The sequence below is a fragment of the Zosterops lateralis genome (genome assembly GCF_965231275.1).
Source record: "Zosterops lateralis genome assembly, chromosome: 2".
In the NCBI taxonomy this organism is placed as follows: Eukaryota; Metazoa; Chordata; class Aves; order Passeriformes; family Zosteropidae; genus Zosterops; species Zosterops lateralis.
The window spans coordinates 71,459,252-71,470,670 of NC_139763.1; the positions used below are offsets into that span (position 1 = coordinate 71,459,252).

At 41.0% G+C, this 11,419-nt stretch overlaps 1 protein-coding gene across 3 annotated transcripts in view; it reads right to left on the reverse strand.

Moving 5' to 3' along the window:
• Positions 1-9,270, reverse strand: part of NUP58 (nucleoporin 58) — a 36,356-nt gene extending 27,086 nt beyond the window's left edge. Inside the window, exons 1-6 of one of the 3 annotated variants that reach the window (XM_083855717.1) lie at positions 9,082-9,270; positions 5,179-5,318; positions 3,844-3,879; positions 2,295-2,447; positions 1,134-1,268; positions 538-648 (exon numbers count right to left, since the gene is read on the reverse strand). In XM_083855717.1, the coding sequence (XP_083711843.1) occupies positions 538-648; positions 1,134-1,268; positions 2,295-2,447; positions 3,844-3,879; positions 5,179-5,318; positions 9,082-9,194 (688 nt within the window). In that variant the 5' untranslated portion in view covers positions 9,195-9,270. Of the gene's footprint in view, positions 1-537; positions 649-1,133; positions 1,269-2,294; positions 2,448-3,843; positions 3,883-5,178; positions 5,319-9,081 lie in introns of all 3 variants that reach the window. The other 2 variants (XM_083855718.1, XM_083855716.1) reach the window with 2 other exon arrangements.
• Positions 9,271-11,419: the final 2,149 nt, after the last annotated feature.

Sequence of the window (11,419 nt, forward strand, 5' to 3'; positions counted from 1 at the left end):
CTGAAGAACATATCATACAGAACTACACACCACCAAAAACAGTTTTGAAGAATAGCATCTAAAAATACAACACTTTAGTTATGCAAGCTTTCAAAAGAAAAAAAACCAACAAGTTTAAGATCTGTTGCAGCTGGACAACAGTAGTTTCAAACTAGTGCTCTTCATACTTGCAACACACTATTTAAACATAGCTCTGCTCCCCCCTCTAGTGACAATCTGACATAGAGCAGAAACCTGCAATGGCATCTCTGCAAGCAGCCCCGAGTCTTTACTCCCAAAAAGCTCAAGGATTTAAATCCTGGTTCTCAAACTTATACTTACTTTAAAAAATTAATTAGTATTACACTGCATTTGCAAACACAATCTTGTTCTTCTGTACAAGTGCAATATCTAAGAATGAAATCAAGTTAAATGCTTAGAAAGAAGGAAGTTAAAGTTGTCAACTTCAATTCCACACTAATCCAATAAAACAGTCTTTGCTGCAGTGTTCTGATAACTCTCTCAATTAAAAAAAATAATGTTTCAAAACAAACTTACTCTTTTTGTCTGAAGAACTACTAAAATCAATGCCACCAAGACCTTCATTGGCAGTAGTTGAAGGAGCCGCAGTTGTCCCCAGAGACAAACCCAAAGCATTCTGCCCAAGTCCTACAAGAAATCCAAACAGCATTTTTGCATTTTGCAGTGTTATCAAGACTACAATACAGCAAAAATTCTTCCTCTAGAGCTGAAAAAGGAAGCTGTGAAATGACAACACTGACAGTGAAATACTTTATTCAGACCAAAACTACCAAAAAATAAGGAGCTCTCCATTTCTCCACAGATTGTCATGCATCACTGCCCTCTCCCCATATAGGATCAACTCCCTTGAGTCAATTATGGGAATGACAAAGATTTCCTTGTATTTTTAAAAAGGTGATAAGTAAAAATGAATTTAAGACTAAGAAAGGAGCCAATTATTTCAGTTTCTTTTTTATTGTCCACAGATAGCAGCACTGTTCTTAACTGTAACACTGTTAAAAACTACACTTCAACAGTGTTAACACTTTCTAGAAACTATATCTTACATTTTAAAATCACACATTTAATGTCATTGTTTTGAGATAGGAGGAAAAAACTAAAATAGCTTTCACCTGTTGCTGCTGTGCTTGTATTCTGGAAGAGTGAACCTCCTAAGCCTGCTAAGGCTCCTCCTAAGGAAAGGCCTGTGGAAGCAGTTGTAGTTGGAGCAGTTGTACCACCCAAATTTAATGTAAAGCCAGTAGTTCCTGCAGAGAAAGGAAAACAACTTCATGCAGACACTGCCTTCAAATACATCCATAGATGATCTAAAATAACTGAAAGGTCCGAACAGCATCTTTATCATAATTCAATAATAAGGGTATTTATTTCTTGCAGAGTTTTCACACACAGCCATAGCCATTTGAATTACATGTTATTTTGTTTTACAACCTCATAACCCTATAATTAGTCCATATTTACCTGCAACTATACAAAAATTTTGGCACTATCCCAGAACACTACAGATTCTAGAACTTAGCACAGAATTTACTTTACAGCATAATTCAACTAGTAAGCGATACTGATTTTTCTATTAAAATGCTGAAACTTCAATGTTTTATGTTTAACATTAAAATATTTACACATGACACATGATACAATAACGTTTCCATGGTGGTTTGAGCTGCCTTCTGGAATTAAGCATCCCAACTTTTAGTAAATTGAGTAGAGAAAGACCACAGGCATAAAGCGACAGTGAACAGAGGGCACAGAGAGCTGAGCTCAAATGTAGACTTTGAAAGTAAAGAAAAATAAAAGTCTCAATTACCATCATGCATGATGCAGTTCAGCTGAGTTAAATATGATGGCAGGTGTATGACAATATGAGAAGTAATTTACAATGTTTAAAAACATTATTTCCACTGCTGATTAACCATTTCAAGCCACCAGAAGTAAATAGACATTTTCCAAACTTTGCAGCTGCACAAGTAGGAAGCTTTCAATCTTTAGTGAGGTTAACGATAAGAAAAATAATTTTATATTACAAATGAGCTCTTGCTACACTTCTAATGACTTGGATTATATGCTGTCCCTATCACTAGGTTCTCTGACAATAATTCTGTCTGTATTAGGGTATTCAAATTTAGAACTCGAGAAGTCCAATGAACTCCATTATTCATGTACCACAAGATTACAGAAATAATAGAAAAACAGATGTAGAACTGTTGCACAATAAAGTTTTATTGTTAACAAGCAAACAAAAAATAGCCCCAAACCCCTAAACATTTTCCTACCTGCTGCAGGAGTTGATGTAAGAGCAGATGATAATGATAGGCCACCCGCTGAGGTAGAAGTAACAGGTAAAGCAAATGGCGTGGCTGAAGCTGCAGGTTTGTTGAAACCTAAACTAAAGCCCGTGGTAGCTGCTGATGTGGTGGCAGGTGTGCCTAGAAGAAATCCAAAACCAGCTATCACTATTGGAACATTCTCTTTGAGAATGAAAGCTAAATTCGCCACCTCTTCTGCATCCCATTTACCCATCATGAGAGATCACTTGCATCAAGTAAAATACTCCAAAAGAACTTTCAAATGAATTTCAGTGTTTTACATCAATTACACAGGTATTTTTGCTCCAGAATTCCTAGGAATCCAGTGGGCTTTCAATCTACTAGCAATCTTAAAACTGTATTAAAAAAACCCCAACTTCTACCAAAAGCATCTAGTAGATGACACAAGCACTGGTAAATGGTGCTATAAACAATACTGCTCAAAATACAGACTACAAATTCTCAAGCAAATGTGCACACCAAAATGAATGCATGTATCCTCTGAATTTTTAAACAAGAAAAATATGTTGAGATCTCACTCCCTCAAGGTCTGCTTTTAAACATTTTTGAAGTAAAACAAATAATTTCTACTTCCTGCTGTTTTCATGGTAAGAACACATTTCACATTCTAGAATCCCTATTCCAAAGTAAAGGGGTGTGCACATACATACAAAACCACAACAGCAAACACACACTTTGTATTCTCAGTAATGCTGTTTTGGATGATATCATTTCATCCAGCTACTAAAAAGAATTAATGCATAATATTGACTTCCATGTATGATTATGTATCACACGGTCTCTTCTGGGTTAGCTGCTGCTCCTCTCTTCTGCCCCTTTGATTTGCTTCTTTATTCAACACTATTTTTTTCCTATTTATTCATAGTATGGCTTCCTAAGTTCTTTGACTGCAGCGTGTCTTGTAGCACCTTCACCCCTAACATTTGTGATAGTCAGTTACTCCTCAGACCCTCAGCTGCTGTTTAAAAAGAAATAAAAAAATCAAAACCAAGCCAACCAAAACCAGCCCACACACTCCTGTATTTCTAATGACAACTGCAAAATAGTCACCACAGATGGGTCAGAGAAACAAAAAAAATTCTCCAAGTCTGTTTCCAGTTCAACCCTCTTTATCCTTCTCTAAGAGACAATTATCAACCAGACATGTTCACACAGGGTTCACTAGACCAAGAAATTCTGTATGAATAATTCTTTGATAACATATCTCCCTTCCCTCTGCTGAAGGATGAAACTCATTAGGGGAACATAAATACTAAGTCCAACTTTTGACTGTCATTGTTGTACAAGAATTGAATAATCCTTTAACAAATAACAGTGTCCAGAACTTCAGCAATTTATTCTGATTTACAGCCTTAACATTTGGGCTGCAAAGCAAACAGTAATTAGTAATTGGGAAAAAGATCATACATGACCACTAGCTCTATACATTACAAGAAAGATCTATCTCTTGGGGTTTTCTGCCTGTGTAACATTAAAATCCAAATTAGGTCCTTACCTAATGTCAGTCCTGTAGCAATAGTTGTTGCTGTTCCTGCTTTAAGAATGAGAACAAATAAACAGGGTAAGAACAGTAATAGAAGGCCACAGAGAAATGTGACAGTAAAAAACACAAAACAAAATCCTGAAATAATGCAACATTATGAGACAACTATTATACAAGGTTTTTTTACTGTAGTGCAATGAAAAATAAAACATTAACACAGAAAACAGTACTAGTAAACACCAGTAGCAGAAATTAAAGCACAACTGACTTCAATAAATGTAACTTGTCTTTGTAAGACGTTGCTAACAGTGAAGCTGATGTTAACACAGCAGTATATTATCTGAAATTTCAAATAAAGTAAGGTAAAAAGATGAAAACTAGTAATTCTATCATATTTTTTTTCAGCCACACGGTAGTAAATGACATCAGCATTCAAACCAGCAGATTTACAGTATAATGAAGAGGATTACAGAGTCTAAAGTCCCTGTAAAATCCTGTGTCTTGGTTTAGGGTTTCTGCTCCACTGGTAATTTAAAGAGACTATTCTGGACACGGTGTTAGGTAATTTCACACTTCAAAAACCATCTGATTTGATTATCAAAAGAATCACTGAAATAAAATTACCCCAATGTAGCCAATCACAGCAATACAAGCTTTCAGTCTATTACTGATTTTATTTTTAGTAGATTGGTCCTTAGAACTTTCCCCATCTACTCATATAAGCAGACAAGAAGAAAAAGATCTAGCAATATTACAGCAAAGTAAAAAATATTTTTATGCCTGCTTGATGGCTGAAAAAACCCCACATTGTCAGAAAAGGTTTATTCTTTTGTACTCCATTACTTCTATAAGAAACTGTGTGTTCATAGGCTGAATTAAAGACCAAAGAAACTATTCAATTTCTTCAGGTGTATTGTACTAAATATCCCCAAACAACAAACTCAGAAAGGTTCACTACCGTAGAATTACAGGTATTGCATTACAAATGAGAACCATCTCACGAAGTTTTAAAATACTTTTAAAATCTAAATATACCTCAATCTTAAGTCAATTTTGAGCATCCTGGATGAGGAATTACGATTTCTAGAACACACAAGGATTCAAACTACAGAACAATTTACATATAGCCCAGAAAGTTTTCTGCTAAGTGTAGTGGTATGGCTTAATTCTCAATGAATGATCTTTCAAATTACTCAACAAAGCAGCTTCATAAAATTCTCTACGTAATACTCTGAGCTATAGAATGTAAAAGAGTAAACATTTTAGTATGACCCAGTTTTTTGAGTACATATAATTTATGTTTTCACTGCTGAATCCAAAACGTGCAGAACAATTTTTCTTTTCTACCTGTACTGGTGCCTCCTAGTGTAAAGCCAGTGGTTGATTTTGATCCAAAAAGTCCACTCCCAAAGCCCAATGAAGGAGCTGATGTAGTTGCTGTAGCAGTGGAAGAGCCCAGAGTTCCAAAATTAAGTCCTCCTGTTGAGCTATTACAAAATAAGACTATTAGCAGTAATTCTATTTCAAAATGAAAACACGCCCTCCCCTTATTTCAATTTCCTGCCGATGCCATTATTCACTTTCCCACAAACATTCATCACAAACAACCCAGCTGGGCAATTCAGAGTCCAAGCTCATTGCCACTGAACAGAAAGAGGGAGCCCATTTTCCCCTTTCCTTCCACAGCTCTGTAACTCCAATTGCTTCCCTGACACCAACTCCAGCATTTGTTCAGCCACTGCTGAGTGACAGATCTTACTAGATCACTTGGAAATTAAAGTTTTCTCTGTTAGGTCATTTCAGTCGTTTTGCCTAATTGTTCTCCCAGTGCAACTGAAATGAGAGAACAAATACTAAAAGAAGCACAAAGATGATAACAAGATGTATGAATATCTTTTCTAAGCATGTTACAAGTCCAGTTAGTTATCTCTGACCAGAAACTTGAACCAGTGTTGCTTTCTTTCATTCTAAAGTGATGGAGACAAAGAACCATTCACATCAACAGCACAGCTTCACCATATCTTACTATCAAAACACATTGAAGCAGGAATTATTTTCTAACCAAAATGCTCTCCTTTTGCACAGGTTCCAACCACATGCCTACTGCATTTTTTCAGACTGTGTACCTGTCAGAAAGTTGCCAAAAAATACAACTTCCAAATCTACTTTTACAGACCAAGGGGAAGAGAAAGAACAGAGAGAATCAGATTGGTCATCACTAGGAAAATGAAGGCTTTAATATTTCTTTTGGGTAACTACATATTTTAGAGATTTCATGCCAAATAGAGAACAAGCTTTACAATTAGCACAGAACACAGGAGAATACAATAATCATGGCTATCTCCAATGAAATCACAGGTACAAGCACGTAGATGAACCTATAGTTTCAAAAATTTTGTTCTCAAATGACGAAAGATCAGATGAATAGTTTATCAGATGAACAATTTGTAGTAACTTCCTGGTCCCATTTGTGAGCCTTTTTAGAAACAAGGTTCAGTTTTCACAAACACATTTTGCTTAAGTACAACAGCAACACTGAAACAAAATGCAATTTAGACTTCACCAAGGAGTTTTATCTTTCAGATGTTCAGTATTCTCTCATTGTTCCCTTACCTCCTCTCTCTTTTTTTATGAGGGCAGCTCCGAAAATATCAAGTCAAACGCAAAAGTAAATCTTACAAAAAAGGTACAATTAGCTCTTGAATTAGAACTTTTCAAACTATCAGTAAAACTGATCATGGCAAGCCCAGTTGGTTGCAAGCTTAGAACTAGGTGTGAGTTATTTTTCAGGCAGTAACTCGGGAAGCAGAGTGGCCAAGAAGTTTAGAAGGACAAAGACTCACTAAGTGTCCCACAGGATCCAGAGCCTTTCAGCTGCCTTTACTCCCAAAATTTCAATATACCAACCTGCAGCACCATGACCTAACTACCTGTAAACCTAAATAAATATACAACAGGGTGCTTCTCTCACTAGTCAAGCGCTTATATGTCTCATCTATTTTCCAATAGATGATTCTTCTGTGAAAGTTTTTTGTGTTACAGCATTCCCGTAGAAGAAAGTTAAGGTACAAACTGCAATACTGGCACTACAAAAGAGGATAAAAAAATCTCCAAATTGAACCAATATGAATAAAATGAAGCAGCCTTTTTTTCAAGGTAGAAAGAATCCAAAATGTAGGAACCAAGTAATGGCAGCATTCTCAGCAGCAGGATAAAGCATGGGCCAGAAGGACAGAGATGGAAGAAGAGGAGCTCAGATCACTGAAGTCGTGTCAGAACTCCAGTTCTAGAACTGGAATGAAGCACTGCCCCTGGCTAAAGCACATGATAAGGGAGCACTAACTAGAAGAGTGCAAGCACCTGAAAGGCTGCTGGTACAAAGCAGGAATTAGATAGGTTGGCACGTCACAGAGCCTTTCAGCCACCAGAATATAATCTTTGGTGACATAACATTTATGCTTGGATCAATCAAATTCTTTTTCTCCAAACACCTGGCAACATCATCTTAGCTCAGAAGAATATCTTCTTACAGCCTTACACATGTTTTCAAGCAAATCATCTCACAGGGATGCTCAAGAAGCAGCAAGAAGGCCCCTTTCTCTATGATATTCCTTGACCAACAGCCCTGAAGACTGGTCCTGCTTGTAAAAATAAATAAATGCATAAAAATACAGAGCACCACACTGCTATTACTTAGCACCTATTAAACTCATTTTAAGAGATAAAAAAGCCAGACAGAACACAAAGAAACGCCACCAAACAAAAATAGTCAGGTTCAATAGGCTGTTTTAAGAAGTGCAGCTCAACAAGACAAAATAGTTTCCCTTATTTCAGTACATTTAGAAGAATAGTTTTGAATTAACAAATATTATTTTAACTTGCTCGTTTGAATCACAGGAAACCTACATTAAAAAGGCATTAAGCAAAAGAGCAAAAACTCTTTATCAAGTCTACATAAGGTTTACTATAGAAGTTTAAAAAATGAGCAAACAACAAAAAAAACACCAAAAACAAAAGACCACAAAAACACCCCAAAAATCACCACACAAAACCACCATCACAAGAAAACTCAAAACTTCCAAACAATAACCCCCCCTCCAAAATCAAGCAGAAACAACAAAAGAAAGTCATAAATCTGTCACAACCACAACATTTACATTACTGCAAGGAACTCAGAAATCTTATTCCCTCTCCTACGGGCTCCCAAAGAAGCAATATTGTAATTTAATCCAAGAATTATTCAGATCCGGACGTTCTGTTCTCTCCATCTCACAATGCTATTTCCTGACGTTTCTAACGGGTATTTCCAAATGTATCACTTTATGCGAAGCTCCCTTGAGTTCCCGCTCCTGTCCATTTAGCTCACACTACAGTGATCAATCCTCATCACGTTGAGGAAAGTCTCTGACACAAAGTCCCACAACAGCCTCGATGTTCAACAGAGGTACAACAGCAAGCAGGTCAGAACAAACAGGCTCTGCTAGTCCAGCTGTGTGCAAAGAAACAGAAAATGGGAAAAAAACAAAACAAAAACACCAACAAGAAAGACTTACCTGTTACTCTGATAAACCTAAACTATAAAGTCTGGAGTGCAGAGCCTGCTGTATATCACATACACAAAATTCTCCTTTTACTCCAAGATACTACACACCAAACGCAAGGTTATTTTTGTTAGAAGGGGTTAGATCAAACCTAACTTCTAAAACACATAGAGAACATCACTTTTGGACGCTGAACATGCGGGCTCTGGCATCAACGTGCCCCACGCCGCGGACACAAAACAAACGCGGGCTGACTTTTGGGAGAAACCTGGATACACACCTGACTGACATCCTGCCTTCGGATGCGGTTCACCCTGCGGCAGGGTGAACCGTAGAGAAAGGCATCCAAAGCCAAACCAAAGCCCAATGAGAAGAGCAACTCCTTTATGACTAGCTGCTGAACAGACAGTTACATCTCTACTGAAGACGCAGGCCGGGCAAAAGACAAGGCAAGGGAGGCCGGGCGAACACGGCACAGCCGCTTTGCCCGCGCACCGAGGGCTCTGCGGCCGGGACTGCCGGAGCCCCGGGGCCCTCCGGGAGTACCCAAGGCGCCAAAACCCGAGCCCGGGGCAGAGACCCGCTCGCTCAAACAGCACGGGCCGGGGCCGGGCCCGGGCCCTCCGCGCCACGGGGACCCTGCTTCAGGCCTCAGGCCGCGGGGGCCGCCGGCACGGCCGAACCAAGCGGAGGGGGGGCGCCGCCTTACCTCGGCGTGGCGGTTCCGAAGGAAAAACCCCCGACCGCTCCTCCTCCTCCTCCTGCGCCGGCGGCCGCCGTGGAGCCCAGCGTGCCCGCGCCGAAGGAGAAGCCCGCAGACATGGCGGCGGCGGTAGCGGCGGGAAGAGGCAGAGAGCGCGGCCGGGAGGCGGCGGCGAGGGCCGGGCGGTGGGTGAGCGGGTCGGATCGGGTCGGGGTCGGTGTGGCGGCCCCTCAGCCCCGCATGGCGCCCGCGGGGCGAGCGGGCGGGCGGACGGACGGACGGACGGACGGACGGACGCCGGCCACGCTCCCCTGCGCGCGCCCGCCGCGGTGCACCACGGGACGGCCCGGCAGCCCTTAAAGCGACAGCCACGTGCGGGAGCCGAGAGGGAGAGTGTCCTGGGGGGGGGCACTAGACCGGCCACGGGCTGAGATATAACAGGTTCCCTCTCAGCATTGCTAGAGTGACCCAGCACTTACCAGCTGGCCCAGACAAGTCGTGGTGCGGTCTCCATCTTTAGTGATTTTTAAAAGCTGCTCCCTGGACGTGGCGTTGGGCACTGGCTCCGAGCGGCCCGGCACGGGGAGGCCGCTGGGCACCTCTGGAAGAAGCCAAAAGAGCCTCTTCCAGGAATGTCCCCATGGGCAACACGCACAGACTGAAACAGAGGCCTGGGTAACCGGGGAATGGGTCATTGCCCACACACCTACTGTCACCCCGTTGTTAGGAAAACTAATTCAAGATGCCAGAGGATTATGTCCAAAAAGGAGACAGAGGAGTCCTGTAACTTTATTTGAATAAAGGGAGAGGCTGTGGGGCATTTCCCATGGGGTCTCTAAAATTGTTGGGGGATGCAGCCCCTTTTTTATCTCAAGTTCCCAACCACATCACCCTGTTCCTTTTCCCCCCTGGCTGAGGTACTTGGAAGGTACAGACTTTCCAAAACTCCTACTTTACACCCCTGTTTAATATGCACTCTTCTTTTGTTATATAAAGAAGGAAAAAGAAACTGTTCATAATTCTAATAAGTCTTTGTTCTTTTTTCTAGATTCAAGAATTGAACATGGCCTCGGCTTTGCAACTGTCTGTGTTGACTAGTAACATTTTCTAGAACAAATGTTTTCTCCTGTTCCCTCCCTATCTGTAAGTTCCTAGCCCTATCTACAAGCAGATTCACACGGTCTGTTTGTAAAGACACATTTGTCTTATTCCTTTCATCGTCATGGGACCTATGGGTGCAGTTCTTAGGCTTCCCCATGGGGGAGAGGACGGGTTCAGCCCATCAACCCATCCCAGAAGTTAGGACAGAGTCTTCCCTAACTTCTCCTCATTCTTAACTCGCTTTTATGTTATTTCTTTACATTTAGGTGGACACTAAGTGACTTTAGTCATACATCTTAGTGACGGCTGGTCATACCTTGGCAGGCGGCTATCTCAGAATAGTATCTGAAATAACCTGGTAATGGGGACACACATCAGTCCAAGGAGAGTGATTTCATCATGGTTGCTGAATCAGTGGCAGTGTATCTTCCTTCATCTCCCTTGGTTTTCAGATGCTGTGCAGCTCATCAACTGGAAAGCACCACCAAATTCCCACCTCTGGAAGGGTTTGGACTGAGCCGGGCCGCGTGGTCTCCCCTCTGCTCCACCATCCATTTAGTCCCCCTCAGGCTGTGCTGCGTGTAGGGGGAGGTCGGGTGCGCCCACCGCCTTCCAGGCGGGAGTAAGAACCGTGTATTCCCTGAGAACTTCCTCACAGTTTCCTCTTTATCCCCCGTCAGTTTCCCACGCCACCCTCCAGCCATTCCCACTCCTCAGCCCTTCCCGCTCCTCATGATTTATTAAAAAACTATGGATATTGATCTAATACCAATATCCAACTCTGACGGACAAAGACTCTCTAACAGTTTAAAGTTAGAAAGTGTATGTTTATTACGACGCCGGGCAGCGTGCGGGATCGCTCCCAAATACACACCTCAATTTACAGATGGTCACAGGGGCTTTTATGTACAGGAGTATTGAATACACAAACTATAAATGCATATTCATAACTCTGGTACATCCCATTCCCCGCTTCCTATGGCAATTAGCCCAAAAAGCCATCAAGCATGCGTAGTTTGTTCTTTAAAATGGGTCGGTGGTCTTTTTTATAGGGTGGGGTCCCAAAATGATGAAGTAAGATGGGTCTTCCTCCCTTTGACTTTTTAACCTTTAGTGTTCGTGACAGCTGAATCCTGTTTTTTCCAGGACTGTTTGATTTATGATTGTATTGTATTCATGGGGTCTATTGATCATTCAGGATGCAAAAACCTAGTTTGACAACTTCCATGATTTATCAGTTCCT